This window comes from Rattus rattus, chromosome 3 (genome assembly GCF_011064425.1).
Source record: "Rattus rattus isolate New Zealand chromosome 3, Rrattus_CSIRO_v1, whole genome shotgun sequence".
Classification (NCBI taxonomy): domain Eukaryota; kingdom Metazoa; phylum Chordata; class Mammalia; order Rodentia; family Muridae; genus Rattus; species Rattus rattus.
The window spans coordinates 53,978,890-54,003,869 of record NC_046156.1 but is presented as its reverse complement, the minus strand read 5'-3'; the positions used below and the strand labels follow the sequence as shown (position 1 = coordinate 54,003,869).

The following is a 24,980-nucleotide window of genomic DNA, read 5'->3' as shown; positions in this document are numbered from 1 at the left end:
TCCATCATTCTGCTCAAACCACATTTAATATATTGGCCACACCATGACCAACACATCGGCTCCTCTGCTATTGCCTAAATACTCCAGGTATACTACCATTTCAGGAATTTAAATTTACAGTTGCCTGTTAGGAACATTCTCTTGGATACCTGGGCTTTACTCATTTTGTTTCAGGTCTTTTCTGACAGTTTATCTAAAACTGCAAGTTGACTACCTCTCCTTTCTTTCTACCTCCCCACATGCCTTGCTTGGTATCATCAGATACTATACATGTTATTTATCCAGTTATGACTCTCTCATCATGAGAGAACAGGAATTTTTGTCTGTTTTGTTTACTACCTTATTCCTGGCACTTAGAACAAATAGTAGCCCAGCAGATGTTCAATAGCTGTTTGTTAAATGAACAAATGAATAAAATCCCTAGTTTATTTTCCTTACAGAATATGCAATAAAGATTTAAAGGTATCCAATGTAGAAGTCAATCTGGGGGAAAATAAGTATGACAGACAAAAGCAATATCAACTAAATGATCTATAATACTCTCAATGTAATTCCAAATGACTAAATCTTTTAAAACACAATTTTTGTTCCGACACCTAAATATATTGGCTAGCTCATTTAACGCTAAACATAGTGCTGAGAAGTTAGAACAATAGCCAGATCTCACTATCTGTAGGGGTAAATAAACAATGATCATATAAGGCAATAAGTATATACAAAGAAAAATTTAATAGGTGATGAGGGAAATTGGTAATGTTCTGAGATCATATAGAGATGGGTTGCAAATCTAGGAATAGGATTAACATTTACTTCTTTCTCTATGCCAGATGCTATTCCTGGTATAGTAGATATAGTTAATATATATATATATATATATATTCCCAAAAAATTCCAGTCTTCATAAAGTTCACATACTAGCATTCCAAAGAGAATAGCTACAATAATAACTTTAACACATCTTTATGAGGTCTGTTTTCCCAGTTCTCTCTCAACTAAATGTAAGGATTTCCTGGGAAATTACATTACTCGGGGACATTCAGAGCAGACTCTTCACCCTCACATTTTTATTTTCATTCAGTGAGAGATATGGAAGTTAAGCAAAAGATACAAAAAAATATCAATCTTATTTGCAAATTATTTTTGAGTAGATCCAGAATTTAAATTAAAATATTGCTAATGAACCTTTTCAGATAATTTCTTCTGAGATACCTCCAAAGTCTATGCTGGGTTGAAGACTGTATTATAAAACCAATTTTGTTTTAATTCTGGGAAGTAGAACTATGCCAGTAAGATTCCCATATCCCAGCATCACAAATACTTCAGGTAACAAGGTAATGGCACATCGTTAATGACAGCTACTATTGCTAACTCATGTTAGTTTACAAGATGATCACAGAAATATACATTGTTCCACACGCAGCTTTCAGAGAGAATTAGAATCCTATCACCTGCTCTGCATACAGTTCAAGAAAAATTTTAGTATTTCAACTCAAGATTGAAGGCAGTCTAAAACCAATCAGAAGTTGTTAATAAGTTTACAAACCCATGCTTCCGCTGCCATTGACAGCTTCTTTGTCCTCATCTTCTTCTTCCTCAGGGAGAGAGCTGTCCATCCTTTCCATCTTGCTGACAGATGTAGTTCGTTTTCTTTGGGATTCTGTGTCAAACTCATTGTCAAAGAGGACCTGATCAACTGGATCGGGCTGGAAAGGACTAGGCTCTGCTGGAGGCTTGGGTGTGCCATAGAAATTTCCTGTGGTGTACAAATGATGGCAGCTGAAAGCACAGATGCTGACCAAGGTACATTAACACTATGAATACTGCTTAAAAAGTGCCTCTGCCATTGACTAAAAGGCCAAAGCATTCTGTATGGATGAATTCCTCATATGTTGTCATATATTTGCTAGCATACTAATACCATTGTTTTTAATTTTGTTTTACATGGGTCCTTAATTAGGGCTGAATTTAAAAATATAAAAGCATCAATTCTCATATGTAATAATGAAAGACACAAAAAGCATATAAAATTAACTAATTTTGTTCTAATGTATAAAATGAATTATTTTACTAAAATGAGGATATATACAAAGGCTAAAAACTATTTCATATAGGACTATAAGCTGTTGTGTAATTTTAAGAAGATTTCTGCACACTTGAATTATATTATCTGACAATTTATTAAAGAGCCATTATATATCAAGTTCTATTCTAGTATACACTCAGAAAAGCAAGAGATAGTTTAATGTTTTCTTCTGAGGATCTTTGATTTTTCCAGTACCAGTACTTTAACTCAAGGTTAAAAATAAAAACAAATGAAATAACTTTCAGTTTGTCATGCAGCTCTCACTGAGCAGGCAGGCACCATGGGAAAGTGTTCCGTAAGTCTAGCTGTCTTAACAGTCACTGTTCCATATGTCAGAGGGGGAAAACATTACTGTGAAATCGGTGAAAGTTTGACTCTAAGTACAATTATCAATATTCAAAAAGTCAGACTCAATTGTTTCTTTGTTTTCAAATACAGATTTAAGTGGGTTTTGCCAATAGATGGGTACACAGATTTTGTATTAAAACAGATTAGATTTTCTGACATAAAGATGCAAAGGAAAAGCTGGTTCATTATTTTCTGAGTTGGGGGAAAAGGCACCATAATCTCAATTTTTTTGCATTTTATCATATTTTATAGACGGGACCTTATTGTGTAGCCCTGGTTGTGCTGAATTCACGATGTATACCCAGGCTGTTCTCAAATCACCAAGATTTACCTGCCAGGCCTCTTCTGGAATTACACGCATGCGGGACTGTGTCAGCTATTTTTCTGCTTTAAGCTCAATAATCACACTAGCAAGAACTCTGGATCAACCAAAACAGAAATGAGTGGGTGTGTTCTGGGGATGATAGTGTCAACAAAAGTGCACTTTACTGTAAATTCTCAGTGAACTAATGTAGAAAAGTTAACACGTTCTTAAGGAAAGTTAAGGGAAAATGCAGAGTACAAATTGCTATATAGTCAATAAATAGGTTTTGGGGTTTTGCAAATTTTTTTTCTAATTTATTTGTTTAAAAAAAGTCTTCCTAGGGCTGGGGAAGTGGTTCAGCAGTTAAGAGCAATTGCTTCTCTTGCTCAAGACCCAGGTTCAACTCCTAGCACCTACATGGTAGCTTACTACCATCCATAATTGCAGTTCTAAGAGATCCAACATCCTCTTTTAACCTACACAGGCAAAAGGCATGAACATGGTATACATACATACATACATACATACATACATACATACATGCAAGGGGCAAAACGGATTTTTTTTTATCTAAAAACTTTTAAGAAAAGAAAAACCTTTTCATTTGTAGAGCTATCAACTATTAAACATTTCAAACATGAAATTAAAAATAACATCTGAATCACATTAGAGTTATATATGTCATAAACATATTTGCTTATATAAATATAGGTGTATTCATACCCCCCAGGTATTAGATTTATCTTTTAAAATCAATATTTAGCAGAATCTTCTCACTTCTCCTCTAACCCTCTCTCTCTTTGACAGAGTCTCATATGTAGCCCCAGATGGCCTAGAACTTGCTGTGTAGACCAGGCTGGCTTCTAACTTCCAGAGATCCATCTGCCGCTACCTCCCTGCCCTTGCCCCCACCTTTGCCCCTACCCCTGCTTCCCAAGTCCTGAGATTAGGACTACAGGTATATAGTGTCTATGCTGCTCTCTTTTTGAGAACAGGATCTTATTCAAGGCTGAGGTTGAATTCCTGATCTTGCTGCCTCTTATCTCTAAATGCTGGGATAATAGACATGTTCTTGATTGTACTTGATTGTAATTTATTTGCTTTTACTTTTCTCCTTGACACAGGTCTACTTATAGAACCATTATTTTTATAAACTTATCAAAGAAGAGCCCCTGTGCTCGGCTGTGAGGAATGAAAACAGAAAACTATTCAAAACTACTTCATCAAGCTGAGTAAATACACTCTACAAGTCAAAAATGTTGGTCTAACACCAGGAGAATGATGAAATAAAATACAATACTCAAACTATGGCATATTGTAAGAATTAAATGTAATGAATTCAGATAAATGTGGAACAGTAACAAGGAGTAATCTAAAGCTATAATAATATATAAAAACAATAAAGAAAAATGAGACAAAGAAACAGATCAGATAAATAATAAATATGTGCAAAAGACACAATAAACATTTTTGAAGAACATAAACAAAATATGAGTATTAAATAAAAAAGAAAGGTCAAATATAAGAGCTAAGCTATCTGAATGAAAGTAAGAATGAGTGCTGGCATCAGCAGCACACAGACGAAAGTTGGAGCTGCACAGAGATTAGCACCCTATGCAAGATGACATGCAAAATCATGAAGCAGGCCGTATTTTTACTGGACTAAGGGTTTTTTATTTATTATTATTAATTTTTACTTTTGGGGGATATCACAGTGTGGAGGGGCACACATGGATGGACTGGGAAGTGAGTGTGACTGGGGTGCATGATGTGAAATTTCCATAGATGTTCCCATAAAAATGTCATATTGAAAGAAAATGAAAACAAATTAGCTTGTCCATTCCTCTGAGACGTCTTCACTTGGCAAAATTATATTCCTATTGTTTTCTGTAAGTTTTTTGTTTTGTATCTGTTGTAGCATCTCGGTTTATATTTAGTTTAGTTTTCACTGCCTTCTCTATTAAAATACAAAATTTATTAAAGCAATAGCATTTTGATCTTGTTCACCATAGTATTCCTAGGTCTCTTAAAAGACTTGGCACATAGTACGTACCTGTCAAGTGGTTGCTGAATAAATAAAACATGATCAAATCAATTTTTAAATGAATGGATGATTCATGTGAGCTGAGACCAGAAAAAGTAGGTCAAAGTTTATAGGCAGGAAGGAAATGACTCAATGTTCTGAATAAGAAAGGGATATGATTAGAAGTATCAGAGTTGAGACTGAGGAAGCCCAGCATTGTAGCAAGGGGCGGGATGGAACTAACAAAAGCAAGACACTGGAAGGAGGCTGGGAGGGGGAGACCAACTGCAATAGTATGATGAACTCAATGAAGGGCCTACAATGTTACAGTGAACTCAATGAAGGGTCTACAATGTTATACTGAACTCACTCAATGAAGGGCCCACAATGTTACAGTGAACTCAATGAAGGGCCTACAATGTTACAGTGAACTCAATGAAGGGTCTACAATGTTATACTGAACTCGCTCAATGAAGGGCCTGCAATGTAGCAGTGAGAACACTGCCAGGGAAGTGGCTACCAGGATGAAATGACTACATGTGGTGACTGAAGGGAAACAAATATGTGCGCACATATGCACAAGCATGCATGTGAACTGAGACACATTCAAGGGTATTTACTGAACATCATCTCTTACACGGCATCAAGTAAGACAGGCACTGTCCCTGCTACACAGAAGTTGTGAAAGTCACACTTAGAAAAGCAGAACAAACATGACGAAAAAGTATAAGGTGCTATGGGAGTGGATAAGCTCGCCAAGAGGAAAAGTGTGTGAGTTTTTTAAAAAGTACACAACATGGAATCATTTAAGTGTTGAAACTGACCTCGTTTGTTCTTCAGAAAAACAAATGAGTATAGTAAACAGAAATATGAAAATCAATTATTGGTGCTACTCTATACTTTCTTTTCTGCAAGATTTTCAGGCTTTTCAAAGTATGTAGACTTTAGATTTCCAGCCATGGACAGAAAGCCATCAACAAGCACTTGTTGGGTTCAGAGGATAATGGTGAATTGCTTTGAAATATGCAAACTTGCCAGTTTGACTAATTTTTAGTTTATTGTTCACAATGAACTTTTAAATGTGATATAATGCTTTTGGTTATTGTCTAATTCCATCTAATCAGTAAACTGGAAATTTCCTAATTAAAAGAAAATCACATTTTCTTATGTCTTAAGACTTTATTTTATGCATAGTTATTTTGCCTCATATATATCTGTATACCATATGTGTGCAGTGCCCACAGAGGCCCAAAGAGGGCACTGTATTCCCTGTAACTGAAGTTTAAAACAGTTGCTAGCCATCATGCAGATACTAGAAATCAAAAACAAGTCTTTTGGAGGAACAGCCAGTGTTCTTAACTGTTAATCCATCTCCCTAGGCCTCGCAAATAACTTTTTAAAAATTGTATTTACTGATGCAATTCCCTCTGAAATGATTCTGGTTATCTGGAGGTAATTTTAATATTTGGGGACATACCATCATACGTTCCACTTTCTAACAATGCTCCGCTTTCTTCCAGTGCCTTGAATTGTTCAACAGAAATGAAATTATAGTCCACCCCTGGAACTTCCCCATCCCTGGGAGCCCTTGTAGTGCCTAAGGAGAAAAGAAAAAAGATAATCGTAAAATACTTTTTAAAATACAAATAATCAGAGGTCAGTCTAAGAAGACTACATGGGAGACAAAACTTATTTAATACATTGTATCTGATGTATTAAAGTATAATATAACTATATGATAAAATATACTTGAATAAAATAGTAATAAAATTCAAATCTATAAAAACCCTATAGTAAGTTTAGTGTCAATAAAGACTTAATTTCCTGGCATACAGGTTTTTAAAATATTTTATTTTTAAACTTTTAAGAGTGTGTGTGTGTGTGTGTGTGTGTGTGTGTGTGTGTGTGTGTGTGTGTGTGTGTGTATGGGAGCACCAAGCTCCCAGATGTAAGGGTAGAGCCACTCTGCTTCTCCCTCCCCAGCTAAGCTGTACTGACTTTGACACACAACTGATCCAAGCTGGACCCAGACAACTAATGAGCCATGGCAACAACACACGATGGCTATTTTAAGCCACAGAGCTTTAAGGCAATTTGTTATGTAGCAAAGTTTAACAGGATGTGCAAATGAACAGTACTGTAAAATATATGGCTACATAAAATTCAATTCATAGGCAAATCATACTGCAAATAATGCCATAAGGATAGCACTAACCAAAGGGGCAAGAAGAACTTAGTCTGCAATTATTATAATCTATGGTCTGCTTTAGAAGAGTCATTTAACTTATCTGGGATTCATTATCTTTCTCCAAAGTGGTGCTGGACAAGACGGTGCTCATGATCCTGTTAAGGCATGGATAACATAGGATTCCAAAACATACATTGCTAAGACTTAGAAAATGGCTCTAATTCTCATCACAAATTACTATAAACTCTGGCTGCCTCTCATGAAGATTTAAAAAAAAACCCTTATTTTCTTACCCTTTTGCCTTTATTATCTCAAAAATGTCTTTAGTTTCTTGACATTCTCTCTATATTTTATGTGTACAAGTTATATAATACGTTTCTCCTTTTTACAAAGAAAAGAAGTTCTGTCTACTCAGTTTCCACCTCCTCTCATTTTCTCCTCAGCACATTAGAATCTTATCTTTGCCCCAATCATTCAATAAGAAATTTTCTATGTTCAAAGCTAATCTCTACTTTAACTCAATCTTTCTAAAGCTGCAACCATTTAATACAGTTAATCAAATGGTGGTGGTGACCACCAACCATAAAGTTACTTCATTATTAGTTAACTATTATTTTGCTACTGTTATGAATCATAACATAAATCTCTGATATGAAAATATCTGATATGTGACCCCTCTTGGGTCACTACACACAGTTTGAGAACCATTTTCTTAGAGCATAACCCCTGGTAAGCCGACAGTACTCAAGGAGAAGAACATATATCCAAGAATGTTTGTGCAAATTGATCCTGATGGGAGGAAAAATTAGGTGAGCTGAGAAAGAAAGTAAAGTTAAATCTGTTTAAGAGGTGAGAGGAGTAAATATAATCAAAACACAGTGTACAAAACTTTTCAGTGGGGGAAGTTATTTGGGCCAAGTGAGATGGCTCAGTGGGTAAAAGCACTCCCCACTCAAGCCTGATGACTTAAAAGTTGATCCCCAAATCTCAAGGTGGAAGCAGAGAATCACTCTCAAAAGCTGTTCTCTGATCTCTACATGTGCACTTAGAGCACACAACAACAACAACAACAACAACAACAACAACAACAACAGAACAAGAAATAAACAAAAGTCCATGGAATTTAGTCATGGGCTCCAAACTAATATAATTCTTGTGAAACTTAATTGGTTGTCATGTGACAGACATGGTGTTTCCTCCTGCCTTTAATCAGGAGACAAGGGAGGTAAAGACAAGGATTGAGAGCACAAGGCCAACCTGGCAACACAGTGACACTCTATTTCAGAAAACAAAGAGCAGGTTAGTTACTGTCAACATAGATTAGCATAAAAAATGAAATCTGATTAACTTCTCTCAGTTTTTGGCATATGTGTGTTTTTTTGCTCAAACGTGGCCCAAGCTAGAGTCACCTGAGGAAGGAGCCTCAGTTGAGGAAATGTTTCCATGAGATCCAGCTGTAGGCATTTTCTCAATAAGTAACCAATGGGGCAGGGCCTCAGCCCATTGTGGATGGTGCCATCCCTGGGCTGGTGGTCCTGGGTTCTATAAGAAAGCAGGCTGAGTAAGCCAGGGGAAGCAAGTCAGTAAGCAGCACCCCTCCATGGCCTCTGTATCAGCTCCTGCCTCCAGGTTCCTGCCCTGATTTCCTTCAATGATGAACAGCAAATAGGGAAGTGTAAGTGGAATACACCCTTTCCTCAATTTGCTTTTTGGTCATGATATTATAGAAACCCTAGCTAAGACACTCACTTTCCCTTCTGCTATGAACTCTTACCAGAAGCCAAGCAAATGCTAGCACCATGCTCTTGAACTTTCAGATTAATGAGTCAAACCCCACCCCAAAACCCAAACCCTTTTTCTTTATAAACTACCCAGTCTCAGTAATTTCTAACAGCAACAGAAAATAAATTATGCCACTAGCTATATAGATTTTCTGTTATAAAGTAGCTACCTTTTAAAAAATTAATTTGTAGGTCTTTAGGTTCTTGATGCTATAATAAATCATTAAATCTAATCTGACAGGAGTCTGTACAATACACCATCATTTCATCTCTAAAGATGATTTAAAACTCTATTGTAAGATTGTGCCCCAGTTGTTATTATTTTAGAACATGAGATAATTGTTGTATTAATGATGAAGTTTTATAGTCCCTTTTCTAGAACATGTATTACATAGGAAAAATTTCTATGAAGTATGAGCTTTCTAAAAGTAATTTATTCTTATTGGACATGTGTCCAATAGACACTGAAGAGAAACTAGAGCCAGAGATAACCTTTCAAAAACTATTACAACCCTGCAAACAAAACAAATAGTTCTAATAAAATATTACTGCAGTTGAAAATAAATGCTAAAATTCTAATAAAAAGTACTAAAGTCCAGAAGCTATTTTTTTTAAATGATGGGGTAAGTCATGTGCTACAGAAGTAACCATTATGATCAAACAGAGAACAGAGGCCACACTGAAGGAAGTAGGCCCCATCGTTTCTACTTGAGTTCCCTCAGGTACAGCATTCAGCTGTGCTCATTTATTCTGATTTCTTGGTTCTATTTGATGATAAGACACTTAGCTTGTGAAAAAAATGACATAAGAACTAAGACAACCTGTTACATTGCTATCATGCACACTTACCAATCGTATCTGAGATAATTTGCATTAGAGAAATAAATACCCAAACAGGCATTATCTCCTCTTACTCTGATTTGTTTTATTTTTTTCTCTGTGTGTATGGGGTACTCACATGTATGATGCACATGTCTGTGTGAATATGTGTGGGCATGTGTGTGCAAGTACAATACCTGTCCATAGATGCAAAGGCCAAATGACAACGTAATGTGTCCTTCCTTGTCACCTTTGCCTGTCGTTCAGAGGCAAGATCTCTCCCTGAACTTGGGCTTGAGTTTCCTTAGCAAGGTTGGAAGCCAGCAAGGCCTGGTCATCCTCCTCCTCCTCACGCCCATCTGTGAGCAGTTAGATATCCTCAGAATGCCTGGCTTATTACAGGGGTGCTGGGATACAGCTCCAGTCCTCACAGTTGTGTAATACATCCTCTGAGTGGATAAGCCATGTGTAGTCTTAGAAAGTACTGTAGCAAAGTCAGACTCACACTAGTTCCTAAGTAAAGTGAAACAGATGTGTAGTGGAGAGTGGAGAGGAGGGAGCATGAAGAGCACTCCCGTTTCCTATTTATTCCAATGATACCCACCAGGATTTACTAAAAAGCCAATTATCAGTCACAACAATTCTGTAGAAATGAGTATTTGCCACCAGGCTTTCTGTTACATCCTATTATTATGCTACAATTATTCTATTTTCACGATAAACTGATAAACAGCATACAAAATTTGTTATTTTCCAGTAATAACTTTCCCCTATAGCTTCTAGAATCAGATACATAAAAGGAAGGCTCAAAATGAAAGAACCAGAAATTTCTATTGCCTGGCAAGATGGCGTACAAGGTAAAGTGAGTTTAATCCCATGACCAATCTGGTAGAGAGAACTGAGTCTCTCACATTGTCCCTCTGACCTTTACTCCCTCCCAAGTGAATAAGTGTAATAAAAAAGTTTTAGAGGCACTTCCCATCAATTTATTCAGATCTTTTTAGTCTTTTTTTTTTTTTTAAAGGACAGATGTGAAAAAAATACAAGAGCACAAATCTACTTTTATTTATTTACTTTCCATTAGTTTAGATCCGGGATGGGTACAGCATCACACGGATTCCGTGTCCAGTGGCCTTTGCAGGAAGGTTGCTTCGGAATTTGGCATGAACCATGCCACTGTTTCCATGGGCCCGAGTTACTTTTCCCCAGATCACTCTGGTTTTGTCTGGTTTGCCTCCAGGAGTCACTGTATTGTTTTTTGCTTTGTACACATAAGCACACCTCTTGCCTAAGTAGAAGTCAGTTTCATCTCGGGCACAAACACCTTCAATTTTAAGAAGAGTCATGTGCTCTCTTTGGTTCCGGAGGCCTCGCCTGTAGCCAGCAAAAATGGCCTTGCACCACAGCCTTCCAGACATACTTGTTTTTTTTTTTTTTTTAAGAAGTCCTGTACCCAGCAGGCCTCCAAAGGCACCAAGATGGCGGAAAGAGAGATCTTTTTAGTCTTATCTTATAGAAAAATATTATGGGGGCTGGAGAGATGGTTCAGTGGTTAAGGGCACTGACTGCTCTTCCAGAGGTTCTGAGTTCAATTCCCAGCAACCACATGGTGGCTCACGACCACCTGTAATGGGATCTTCTGATGTGCAAAGACAGCTACAGTGTGCTCATATACATAAAATAAAAAAAAAAATGAATCTTTAAAAAAAAAAGAAACCTTATACTTAGTTAGGTTAATTTCTAGGTGTCTCATTTCTTTTCTTTTGGGACAAGATTTCACAGTACAGCTCTGGCTGTTCTCAAACTTGGAGTGATCCTCATGCTTCATCCTGCCAAGTGCTAAGATTAAAGCCATGTGCCACCATGCTACTTTGGGGAGCAAGCTTGTCAGATAAGCCTTCTACCTCTGACCTATATCCCAACCAAATTCTTAGCAAACTTTTATTTTTAAATTACTGATGGAATAAAATAGTACAAAAACGGAGGTTTGGTCATTGTATTGGGGTATTAACTTACCTATAATGAAATAGTATAATTCTAATAGTATAATTGCTGTAAGTTTAAAAAACCACAAGCCCCAAGTTTTCCTAGGACCTTTTGTGGTCTCATTTCTATGGCAGCAACTGATCTACTGACATTACAGTTTGCATTTAATAGAAACCTCCTGTGCATGGAACAGTAGGCTGACTATACTAATTGTTTGCATCTGGCCTCTTTAGTCTGGAACGAGGCTTAGGACTCACCCATGTTTAATTTCTTCTGTATGACATTATGTCTTTTATTGAAAAAAAAAAAAGGTCCTTGTCATTCTTTTCTAAGCAGAATGACTTCTATGTCTTTTTGTTGTTTCATTATTCTGGCTAGAATTCTATACTGTGCTGAACAGTATAGCAGCAAATAAACTTCCCTCGTACTTTACCTCATATTATAGAAAAAGCTTACTGTTGAGTGTGATGCTACCTGTGGACTTTTCAGATACACTCTTTATTATACTGAAGTAGTTTCCTTTCCTTATACTCCTAATCTGATGAGTATGGTATTTTTCAATCATAATAGAATATTAAACTGAGATGTGTATTAACTGAGATGTGTATGTACATTTATTGGTTCATAGGTTAAACTATATTCATATTGCAGGTATAAATCCCACCTATTCATTACAGATTATTGTTTGAACTGAATTAGATTTACTAATATTTTAAGACTAGGGGTCAATAGTTATAATGGGTTTAGGCTTTTTGTTGAAAAATACTATTTTAATTTCCCCAATAGTCACAGGTCTCCTCATGTTTTTTGATTTTTTATGATTCAGTCCTGGTAAGGTTTTGTTTCTAGTTAGTCACTTACCTATTTCCTCTAGTTACTAACTGCATAGTGTACAGTTATTCCTAGTATTGTCGTAACTCTCACATCAGTTTTCACGTCTTCACTTTCTTATTTTAGACACTAAGGTTTGCTCTGCCAATTGTTCATTTTCAAAATCTTGGCTTCACTCATTTCTTCTATGGCCTTTCTATTTTGTATTTAATTATCTCTGCTCTTAACATCGCTATCCCTTCCTCTTGTTGACTTTGGGTTCAGCTTCTCCCTGTTGTTGGTCCTTCAAGCATAAAGTTTAAAATTCTCAGGTGACTGGTTTCCCTCGTAACTTTCATCACATCCTGTAAGGTTTGGTATGTTGTATTTTCAGTTTTACTGATGCCAGATATGTTCTCAACTCGACTGTAATTCCTATTTTCAGCCACTTGTTATTTAAAGGTGCCCTGTTTTAACTTCCACACATTTGTAGTTTTCTGCTTTTCTTCTGTTATTAGTTTATTTCACTATGGTCAGGAGAGACACTTCATATATTTAAATTTGTTAAAGAGACTGTGTGTGTGGCCTGAGGATGTGTATGCCACTGCTGTTGCATAGAGAACTCTGTATTTAACTGCTAGCTCCATTTGGTCTATTATGTTATTAAAGGTCTCTGTTTTAGGCTGGGCAGTGGCGCATACCTTTAATCCCAGCACTTGGGAGGGAGAACCAGGAAGGTCTCTGTGGGTTTAGGCCAGCTTGGTCTACATAATAGAGTTCTACGACAGCTAGATAGGACACCGTTTTTCAAAAAAGATTTTCTTTCTTTTTTTCCTGTGCTAAATTTCTTTTTGTTTATGGGTAGGATACCTCTATAAAGAGATACCAATATCTGATGATCTATTTACCACTGATGGGCACTGGGGCTATTTCTCAATTTTGGCTACTATAACTAAAGAAGCCAAGAACTTATAAGTCTTTAAATAGATACATATTAATTTATATTGGGTTAATGCCTAAGAATGAAGATGCTGAATTCATATGGTGAATACATATTTAACTTTATTATTAAATGTATATTTACTATTATTAAATGTATATTTAATTTACATGTAAATTTCAAATTATTTTTCTAAGGTAAATCATTCTACATTCTCACAAACATATAAGCTGGTTTATTAATATAAATCTTTACATGTAGAAATTCTTTTTTGAAGGTTACCAGCCAAATTTCCTAAATCCTAAAAATAAATTAAGTTGATAAGGAAAATGGAATAAATTACATTACAATTCTGTGAGAAACAGTCTTAACAATTTGATGTAGAGCTTATTGGTTTAAAGAAACTGACTGATATCAACTGAAAGTAAGAGTGGACAACACTGGAAACCAGTATCAACTGTTCAAGCTGGGTTTCCAGACAATAGGACAGTGCATGTACGAAAGCAACATTTAAAATCCATCCAGTCTTACTGGCAGCTATTCTCTAAAAGTGTGTTTGCAAGTCCCTGTCTGTAATGGTGTGTCTTTCTTACAAAAGCAACATCAATGTGATCATATGCATAGCTATGCTTCGTACAAATTCTGTGAGTGCCATTTCAAGAAACAGCAGGTTTTGGAAACTAAGTTCTTAAATTGGCAGTTTCAACATAGGACTCCCTGTAATACTATTAACTTTGCTGGGAGAGCTGAAGGTTACTTATTTGAATACCACCCAGTAATATCCCCTGGCACTTTTCACTATGAGTATTTGCTATAAAGTTCAATCTTTCATAAACACTATAGCAGAAAAATGCAAAAATAAGCAGTAAATATGATGAAACACTACTGTATGATAATTTGAAATTTTGAAGTAAAAGCATTAGATAGTTCAAGGTAAAATCAAACTGAAAAGAAACACAAAATATTTTCATCATAAAAATTAGATGATACAATCTGTAATCTAATGTCCAATGTGAAGACATTTTTAAACAGTCTTTTAACGAGCTGAGAATATCACTACAAAATCAAAAAAAATCTCTACCTGGAATATCTGTCAAGACCAAAGGTTAACAAATAATATAATGGTTGCTTAATGTGTCTTACACTTTCATTCTGGGAGTTTATGCCATCAAATCTACAGAACTTTTTCTGAAATAAGGTCTTGTTCTACAGCTCAAGCTGCTTTTAAACTTGTTGGCATCCCCTTGGCTTTAGCCTCAAGTTCTGGGATTAAAGATATGAGCCACCACACATGGTTTAAATTAGTTATTTGGCACTCATATTGTACTAATATTCCATTCTTTAAAAGATTTCCTCTATTAAGTGTCTGTATTGGTAGAAATCATTTAAAAGTTATTAAAATCTTGTTAGTTCATAATAATAAAATATTAGACAAAGCGTACTACTTTCTTCCTGTAGTACAGGACTCCCTATGCAACACTCCATCCCAGATCACAGTGTTTGCAGCTATCATTATTGTTCCGTCAACCAGCAGCCATTGGGCTCATAAGTACTGGATTCATTTGGCATTTTGTCATAGTCAACCACAGGAAAAAAACTCATGATTAAACTCATGTGAGTCCTCAGTTTGTTATGAGCTTTAAGTCTCCTACTCCTCACTGCAAAGAACTGAGCACTGGTTCCAGATCAAGAATACAACCAAAACCTCCATCAAGATCCCTTCTTAGAGAGTCTGTTTTCTGAGACCATTATCATTACCAATTCTTTGACAGTCAGGATTCAGAAAAGAGAAAGAAAAAGTAACAGGATGGTTAAAGAACTATTAACAGTATTTGTAGAGAATTAACTGAGATTTAACAAGAATTCTAAGTAGAACTAAAAGATAACTCTGAAAAGTACCAACTTATAGCCAAGGAAAAATACCCAAGTGCAGCCTGCCATGGAGGAACATGCCCCAAAATCTCTATTTCAGATCTCATTCATGCAGGTGTGGTAACAGTCTACTGAGTAAACAATCTTGCTGGATTGCTAGGAGACAATGCCGCTTCAGTGGGTCAAGGCAGGAAGTGGGTCAGAACAGTCTAGAGTTAGTGAGTCACCAGCAAGCTGCCCAGGGGAGTGGTAGTGAGTAAAGGGTGTTTTAATAGAAAAGCAACTAGAACACTTGTTGAACTTGCCAGACACCTCTTCTAGGTGCTACTGTATCAAGTGAGGAACACAGCTTGATCCACCACAGCCGCCACAATGTAACAATTGGTAAGTAGGTGTAACAGTAGAATTAAGGAAGCTACTAATGAGGGCTCTACTATTTACGCTGACAAGCGCCTCACTGGTATCACTGAAATTCCTCTGAGGAGCTGACTGCTAGGTACTGCTGAAATTAACTAGGTTTTTTTTTTTTTTGCAAAGCAAGAGCAAAAAGACAAAAACAAGCTGAAACCAAGAGAAGAAACCTGTTCTTTTTCCAGAATCATTCCTGTGCCCTCTAGTGACAAAGCTTAGCACTGTACTGGAGGGTAGAAGAACAATGTCCCACTATTACAGGTAGGCAAGAAATAGTAATTTGGCATGGGTAGGCAATGAGCAAAAACTGGCTTTCTGAGACACTCTCATGTTAATGGGAATTAAATTTAATATAAGAAGTTCTACATATATAAAAAAATATCACTTTCTCCTCTACTTTGTCATACTTGTTTTCAAGTTATATACTAACCTTGCATTTCTGTAATAAGCCCTAATTAACACACATCCTTTTATATACTGTTACATACTGATTTGCTGAAATACTACTAAATGTTTTGAATCAATGTTCATGAAATTTGAAGTCTACTATTGTTTAATTTTAATATTTGTCTACTTTTTGTTCAGTTACGTACAATAATGTTCAAATAACAGAGTGAATTGGGAATTGTCCCCGCTTATTTTATTATTAGCTCACTTTATATAACGGGTGCTTTATGTCTGTACACCATGTCCATGCCTTCTGCCCGCCCCCAGAGGTCGGAACTGGAGTTACAGACAGTTGTGAGCAGCCTCCTAGGCACTGGGAATCACGTGGATCCTCTGAATGAGCGGGAAGTGCTCGTAGCCAATAAGATTTGTTCGAAATCCTCTCTTCTATTGTCCCGAAAATGTATGGAATTGATTTTCTTTTCCTTTAAATTTTTTGGAAAATTTACCTACTATCTGGACCTGAAGTTTTCTTTATAATAAAATTACCAACTATAAACTTCTCTAAAGAAAAGTTTTTGGGTTATCTTTTAGAATGAGCACTGGTAGTTTTAGTATTCTGAAGAATTTGTTCATTTCATACAATTTGAGGAATTTATTTCAGTATAAAATTTCTCAGAATGTTTTTAATATTCACCTAATTCATCTAATTGTCTCTCTCTCTTTCCAAAGTAGTATGGTTATATTTTTAGGTCATCAATCAAATTGATGCAAAAAACAAATCAACTTTTGTTTTTCTCTATTTCCTATTTCACTAAGTTTTGCTTTCACTTCTACTAATTTCTTTCCTAGCTAGTTTTGCTTTATGCTATTCTTTTTCTTTCCATTCTTAAGACAAATGTTTGTATCATCTGAGAGCTTTGTTAACTAATACAAATATGTAGTATGTTTCCATCCAAATGGTGCTCTAGCTTCCTAAAAAATTTTTTATTCAACATGTTTGATACATTTCTGCTATGTTGCTGTGTTTGTTTTATTTCTCTGTTGATTTTTTTTGACAAGCAAGTTAGGAATATTATTTAATTTCCAAGTATGGAGATTTTCTAGATTTCATTCTGTCGATAATTTCTAATTTAGTTTCCACTATAGTGAAGTAACATATTTTACATTATGTAAACATTCTTACTTCACTGAGTCTCCTTTTGTGGTTCAGTCACCATAGTTACAATATTTCATGCCTACTAGAAAAGAATGTACACTGTACTATTGTTGGGCAGTGTATTCTAATAAATAGTAACTAGTCATAATAATAGAGTGCTGTTCTTTTTTATATTATTTATTTACATTCCAAATCTTGCCCCTTTCTGGTCCTCCTTCCACAAGTTTTTCACCCCATTTCCTCTCCCCTTTGCCTCTGGGAGGGTGTTCCTCCACCCACCAACCCACTCCCACCTCACCCTTCTAACATCCCCCTTCCCTGGGACATCAAGTTTCTACAGAATTAAGTACATCCTTTCCCACTGAGGCCAGACAATGCAGTCTTCTGCTACATGTGTTAATGGGGACCAAGGACTAGCCATGTTTGCTTGATGGCTAGTGGGTTAGTTAATACTGTTGTTTTTTCCTATAGGTTGCAATCCTCTTCAGCTCCCTCAATCCTTCCCCTAACTCTTCCATAGGAGTCCCTGACCTCAGTCCAATGGTTGGCTGTAAGTATCTGCGTCTGTCTCGGTCAGCTGCTGGCAGAGCCTCTCAGAGGACAGCCATGCTAGGCCCTTGTCTTCAAGCATAACAATGTTATCAGTTATATATCAGGGTTTGGGGCCTGCACATGGGCTGGATCCCAAGTTGGGTCAGTCTCTGGATGGCCTTTTCTTCAGTCTCTGCTCCATTTTTGTCCCTTTAGACAAGAAGAATTCTGGGTCAAAAAATTTGAAGATGGGTGGGCCCCCCTGCCACAAATGGAGGCCATGTCTATCTACTGGAGGTGTCTCTTTAGGTTCCATCTCCCCACTGTTGGGCATTTCAGCTAAGGTCATCTCCATTGGGTCCTGGGAGCCTCTAACATCCGTGATGTCTGGGAATTTCTAGAGGTCCCCACAACCCCCATCTCCCACTCCACACTGCTGCATATTTCTATTTATTCTCCCTCTGGGCTTCTCTTGTCTCCCCCATTCCTGATCCTGACCCCCTTTCCCCTCCTCTTCCCCTCTCTCAGGTTCCTCCCTCCCTATATTTCCCTATATCAACACTTAGGCCTTCCTTCATCTGGTTTCATCTGGCTGTGAATTATACCATGGGTATTCTGAATTTTTCAGCCAATATCCACTTATCAGTGAGTTCATATCATACATATCCTTTTGGGTCTGAGTTACCTCACTCAGGATATTTTCTAGTTCCATCCATTTGCCTGCAAAATTCACGATGTCCTCGTTTTTAATAGCTGAGTAGTATTCACTGTGTAGATGAACTACACTTTCTATATCCATTCTTCCATTGTAATATAGTGGAGCACATGTCCTTGTGATATGGTGAAGCATCTTTGGGTATATGCCCAGGAGTGCTATAGCTGGGTCCTCAGTTCGATTAGTTTATATTTCTATGTGTTCACACTCATTGATCTTTACTTCTGCATTCTGGAATCTGTTTTTATATCGGAGTTTTAAGTTTTACTTCCTTTTTGCTGTTATACTTTCTCTTGACTGTGTTCATTGCATGGTTTAATCCTTGAACATTTTTCAAAACTCTAACATTCCTTGTGTGGTAGTATGTCTCATGTACCATTTCTATATCTTTCCTATCAGCTGACCTGTATTTTGAAAACTCTAGATCATATTTGACTATTTTTTCATGTCTAGTGATTTTTCTTAGATTTTTGACATAAATATTTTCATATTTGGTGTCTCTCTTATTGTAACATAAAAAACAATCTCTCTTTCTGGAAGAAAAGTTACATGCATATTCCCTGATGCTTTGAGACCTTGCTTAATTTAACTTTGTTTAAGTGGGGTCTCTGCTCAGAGTGCTTAGAATTCAAATGTCTCTAAGTAACCATTGGGAATGGTTAACCCTATAGTTTCCAAACAGTTCTCCAGATACTTTAGACTTCTTGAATCTATATTTCTAATCTCTTGGCTCAGGGCCTGCCATACTCTGCCCTGCTCTCCTTGATGCTGTCGTATAGAAAATGCCTTATAGCATAGTCTCTTCCTCTCCCAAGGACCATGATACTGTTGTACAGTCCAGCATCTCCCACAAGAGTGCCTGTCTACTTGCGCACCATGCTTCTACCCGCCTGCACCTCTCTCTTCTAAATAAGCTTGGACGTTAGTGTAAATTCCCCTTTGTGGCTTCTGTGTAATTCTAGTATGTCCGCATAATGTTTTAAGCATTTATATGCTTTGTAGTACAACCATTTAGACTCATTTATACTTTTATTTTCTCAGACCTTTTATCAGAATTTTCTCCACACAGATCTGACATCTTTTAGTAAGAATGGTATTTAAAGACCAGATATGACCATTCAGTTTGCTAAACACTACTAATGTATCCTTATTTACAGGTTCAGGTAGGAAATTTTCAACATTTCCGTTTACAAATGTGAATGTAAACAAGCTAAGAAGTCCTATTAAGCTCTGAAAGGCTGCAACTCCTTGCATCCTATGAACTAAAACTATTTAGGTTGTAGCTTCTTTCTAGGACAAAATATCACACTATGGAGAAATGCAAAACCAAGATAATAAAGCAAAGTAAAAGGCAACAAATGAAAAGGGCAAAGCACATAAGGAAGACAGTCTTAAAAGTACATCTTTATCTTTCCATAATGTATTTCATCAAGGGAAGCGGGAACTCGACATCTATGAAACTTAAAAGCATTATCCTAAAAAGGCCATGGAATTAGAAAGGAGAATTAGCTTTATAGCCTCCTTCATAGCTGGTGTCCACTGACTGAGTGCATTCCTTCCTCATCCTTAACACTTAGCTTTTCTGTTCTCTTATGGGTTTGGTGGTGGATAAGTGCATAACATATATTCCAACAGTGTAAGTGTAAATACAATTTGGAGCTACACAGCTTCCCTTCCAAATGGCTAGTCAAAATGTACAGAAGTTCACTAAAACATATAGACTTTGGATCTGGTTAATTTTGGTGAATGACTTGTTTTTCAAGTTTTTTTTTATAATACTCTTTTTTAAGTAGAAAGAACAGGAAAATACAGTATTAGATGATGAAGAACAATGGAATACAAAAGGACACATGCATCATGTTAGAGGATGTAAAGTCAACGGTTTTTACAGTTTCAACACTATTGTGTTTTTCCTTTGTGTGGTGGATCACTGAATAAGGCTGTAGTTGAAGGAAGAATGTAAAACTCTAGGTAAAGCCCCACTGCTGTGGGATGGCCATCCTAATTGAATACAAGTTGTTGACACATAGCAAGTCAGGAACTGGGCAAGTGTTTGAGTGGCTACATTAATTTGGCTGTATATTTTTATTTATGAGTTTGTTTCAATAGAGTGATTTTATAAAATAAATAAAATGGTATCCTGAGTTGTTCATCAAACATAATGGTAAGCTACTTAAGAGGTAATGAAAATCAGATTGCTATAAAAATCTTTTAAAGCAAGGCTTTATGCCAGCAAACAAATAGATAACTGCTTGCTACAGTTAACATAGTCAAGGAAAGAAAATAAGATTCCAAATTTAATACCTATCCAAATGAACAAAGTATAAAAGCCACAAACTGCTAAAAACTTTTCTTGGGAAATCTAGCATAGAACAAGCTTTGAACAATCATAATTACAGAGGAGGAAGAGGAAGAGGAGGAGGAAGAGGAAGAGGAAGAAGAGGAAGAGGAAGAGGAGGAGGAGGAAGGAAAGGAGAAGGAAGAAAAAGAAGGAGGAAGAGGAGAAAAAAACATGGGAATTGGTGGTTCCAAATTCTGTTATTTCACTTTGTTTCTACATCATGCTCTTTGTTGGGAGAGATGGCGGGATATTGAAGGAGAAGGGAAAACAGTCTAAGCAGGGTGAGGATCTAAGAATAGAGGAACTGTAATTTTGAAACCACAATAAGGAATCTTTGCTGAGAGACTGGTCATTACGTAAGAGTAAACAAAAGAGAGTCAGTTAAGAACTGCAGAATGAAAGGTAGAATCCACAAGAATCTACAAATAAATTGAAAGGGGAAATTGTGGTGGTTTGAATGAGAATGTCCCATAGGTTCCTGTATTTCAGTGTTTGGTGTCCATCAGGTAGAACTTTTGGGAAGAATTAAGAGGTGTGGGTCTTGTTGGAGGAAGTGTGTCATAGGGAGTAGGTCTGGAGTTTGAAAAGCCCAGGTTATTCAGATAATGCTCTTGCGCTCTCCCTCTCCCCCTGCCTCTAATTTGTGGACAAATATAAGCTCTAAGCTACGCTCCAGCACCATGCCTGCCTGTCAGCTGCCCTGCTATTGCTATGATGCTCACAGACAAACTCTGAAATAGTAATTCAGACAAAAAGAATGCTTCTGCATTGTTTGTTTACTACTTTTTATTCTCCCCCAGCCCGTACTCACTAAAGCCAAAATTCAGTATGTATGGCTTCTCATTTACATATTAAAAACAAACAAACAACAATAACCCGCCAGTACATCAATATCCGGATTCTGCACTAAGACATATAACTAAATAAAAATTCAAAATAGATTACACACAGAAGGAAATATTTGCTTCTTTTCCTCACTGGGAAAGGGGTAGATTTTATAGCCAGTAATGTTTTGATTACTTGATTTTAGTGCCTAAGGCACTGGCTTTCGAACTTTAGTTTTTAGAATAAAATCTAGTTAAGAACAGGTGAACAGGAGCTGTAGCAATGACTCAGCAGATAAGAGCATTGCCGCCCACCGCTGCACCCAAGTTCAAGCCCCAGCACACACAGGACATGCCCAGTTGACAACCATCTATAATGACACTCCCTAGAGATCTGATGCCCTCTTCTGGCCTCAGAGGTTACTGCATGCACGTGATGCTCAGACATACATGCAGGGAAAACATTCATGTATGCAAAATAATTAAACATTTTTTACAGAACAGCTAAGTACATATTTTTAAATTGTAGTCCTCACTTTGTGGGAAATCACAATATAAAGTCTTCAATTCTTTTCTATTCAAAACTGAACATATACAGGCTTCAGGAGAATTTTCTTCATATTCAATTTTTGTTTCATTCTTGTCTCCAATATAGTCTTCACAATTTCATACAAAATACATTTTTAATATTTAGTGTGTGCATAGGCCTCAATGCATGAGTGCATGTGTGTGCATGTGTGTCTGTGTGTAAACACACACGGACTATGTGGCAGTCAGAAGACAGCTTGTGGAAGTTGATTCTCTAGTTCAACCAGGTAGGTTTGGAAAACGATACTCGGACAGGGCAGCAAGTACTTTTACCCACTGCTCAAATCTCTTTACAAAAACACTTCGCTAAATTACTTCTAGATGTTTAATTAAGCTCATTTCTCTATGCCCTCATGTACTTACATGGGATGGTTCTCAAGTAGAGGTTATCTCTGATGACCTGCTGTAGTTTGTGGTCAATCGATCCTTTCTGAAACTGGAGACTCAGGTAATGTCGCAAATCTTTATTTATGACTTTGCCTACAAAAAAAGCACAGAAAACAAAATATAACTATGAGATATTTCTTTAAATATATAAAAATAATAATCAAATATCTTTAAATCACTTGGCTAATAACAGGATATGGAAATTAGTATTTGACCTACAAGAAGGTAAGTAATACCAAATCATTATAAGTACTATAATTAAAATAATGACTGTAATATAATTTGGATATAATTTTATGAGACAGGAGAGCATACAGAGTGGAGAATATAATGAACATCTGAAGTAATCTCACTCAGTCTCCTGGCTGTAAATACCATCCTGTCCTAAGAGCTCCAGATCCAGGTCACATGTCCATCGCTAAGTCATCTTTATTTAACTCCCTCTCCCTCGTATACATCGCAGATGACAGATCTTGGGACTTCAGATAAGCACTTCAACTATCAGACAGACAAACAAACCCATTCACCATCTACCTCAGTTTTCTCTCTTAGAATATAGGAGCACCCCCAGCTAGAACAACAATCCAAAAATCCAAAAGCCATCCTCGATTTCTCTCGACCTCTGTCTTCTAGGCCTATAGGCAAATTTGGTCAGCTTCTGCATTAGTAAAGGCATCCTAATCTAATCTACCACCATCATTTCTCATCGGGGAGAGGCCCTTCTAATCAGTTTCCCTACGTTCATTATGTCTCCTTTCTCCCCACCCCTCACACACACCAGACTGGGATGTAAAACAGATTAGGTCAGTGTTAGTGTGTGTAAAGATGCCCCTATCCTCATGACTTTTGATTGCACTTGAAATAAAATTCAGACACAGCTCTCTGTACCCAGATCCCATGGGGAGAGAGCTGGATTTTTAGAAGTACAGACAATCCTGAGAGCACAGGTGAGACCACCACTTCTGCTCACATTCCTGGCCCAAGAGGAACCCTCCTGGAGCCCTCAGGACACAGGAACCGAGGAGCAGTCTGGGAGAGGATCCTTCCAGTTTCTGCCTGTACCAAAGCTGACCTTGTGCCACAGCTCTCTGTACCCAGATCCTGCTGGAAAAAAGTCAGTCTGTAGGAGTGCTGACATATATGCTTAAAGGAGGGTCAAGCTACTGTCAGAGACAGAAAGACCAGCTAACACCAGAGATAACCAGATGGTGAGAGGCAAGGGCAAGAACCTAAGCAACAGAAACCAAGGCCACTCGGCATCATCAGAACCCAGTTCCCCACCACAGCAAGCCCTGGATACAACAACACACCAGAAAAGCAAGATTTGATTTAAAATCACAATTCATGATGTTAGAGGTCTTTAAGAAGGACACAAATAATTCCCTTAAAAAATACAGGACAACACAGGTAAATAAGTAGAAGCCCTTAAAGAGGAAACATAAAAATCCCTTAAAGAATTACAGGAAAACATAACCAAACAGTTGAAGGAATTGAACAAAACTATCCAGGATCTAAAAATGGAAATAGAAACAATAAAGACATCACAAAGGGAAACAACCCTCGGGGATAGAAAACCTAGGAAAGAGATCAGGAGTCATAGATGCAAGCATTACCAATAGAATACAAGATATAGAAGACAGAATTTCAGGAGCAGAAGATACCATAGAAAACATTGACACGATCATCAAAGGAAATGTAAAATACAAAAAGCTCCTAACTGAAAACATCCAGGAAATCCAGGACACAATGAGAAGATCAAACTTAAGGATAATAGGAATAGAAGAGAGTGAAGACCCCCAACTTAAAGGACCAGTAAATATCCTTTTGTTTTAGGATAGAATGTTCTATAAATATCTGTTAAGTCCATTTGGTTCATGACTTCTCTTAGTCTGTCTGTGTCTCTGTTTAATTTCTGTTTCCATGATCTGTCCATTGATGAGAGTGGGGTGTTGAAATCTCCTACTATTATTGTGTGAGGTCCAATGTGTGCTTTGAGCTTTAGTAAGGTTTCTTTTATACATGTAGGTGCCCTTGTATTTGGAGCATAGATATTTAGGATTGAGAGTTCATCTTGGTGGATTTTTCCTTTGATGAATATGAAGTGTCCTTCCTTATCTTTTTTGATAACTTTTGGTTGAAAATCGATTTTATTCAATTTTCCACCTTGCTTGCTTCTTCAGACCATTTATTTGCTTGGAAAGTTGTTTTCCAGCCTTTCACTCTGAGGTAGTGTCTGTCTTTGTCTCTGAGATGTGTTTCCTGTAGGCAGCAGAATGCAGGGTCCTCATTGCATATCCAGTTTGTTAATCTATGTCTTTTTATTGGGGAATTGAGTCCATTGATGTTGAGAGATATTAAGGAATAGTGATTGTTGCTTCCTGTTATCTTCATATTTGGATGTGAGATTATGTTTGTGTGCTTTTCTTCTCTTTGTTTTGTTGCCAAGACGATTAGTTTCTTGCTTTTTCTAGGGTGTAGCTTGC

At 36.9% G+C, this 24,980-nt stretch overlaps 2 protein-coding genes across 3 annotated transcripts in view; both read right to left on the bottom strand.

Moving 5' to 3' along the window:
• Magi3 (membrane associated guanylate kinase, WW and PDZ domain containing 3) overlaps window positions 1-24,980 on the bottom strand; it is a 178,417-nt gene that overhangs the window by 62,945 nt on the left and 90,492 nt on the right. For both annotated transcript variants that reach the window (XM_032897584.1, XM_032897585.1), the window contains exons 2-4: window positions 22,474-22,590; window positions 6,236-6,355; window positions 1,544-1,753 (exon numbers count right to left, since the gene is read on the bottom strand). In XM_032897584.1, coding sequence (XP_032753475.1) covers window positions 1,544-1,753; window positions 6,236-6,355; window positions 22,474-22,590 — 447 coding nt within the window. The remainder of the gene's footprint in view (window positions 1-1,543; window positions 1,754-6,235; window positions 6,356-22,473; window positions 22,591-24,980) is intronic.
• LOC116896435 (60S ribosomal protein L35a-like) lies at window positions 10,577-10,964 on the bottom strand. The gene has a single exon (XM_032897586.1). It carries the CDS (start codon window positions 10,962-10,964, stop codon window positions 10,632-10,634), a length of 333 nt encoding a protein of 110 aa, XP_032753477.1. The 3' UTR covers window positions 10,577-10,631.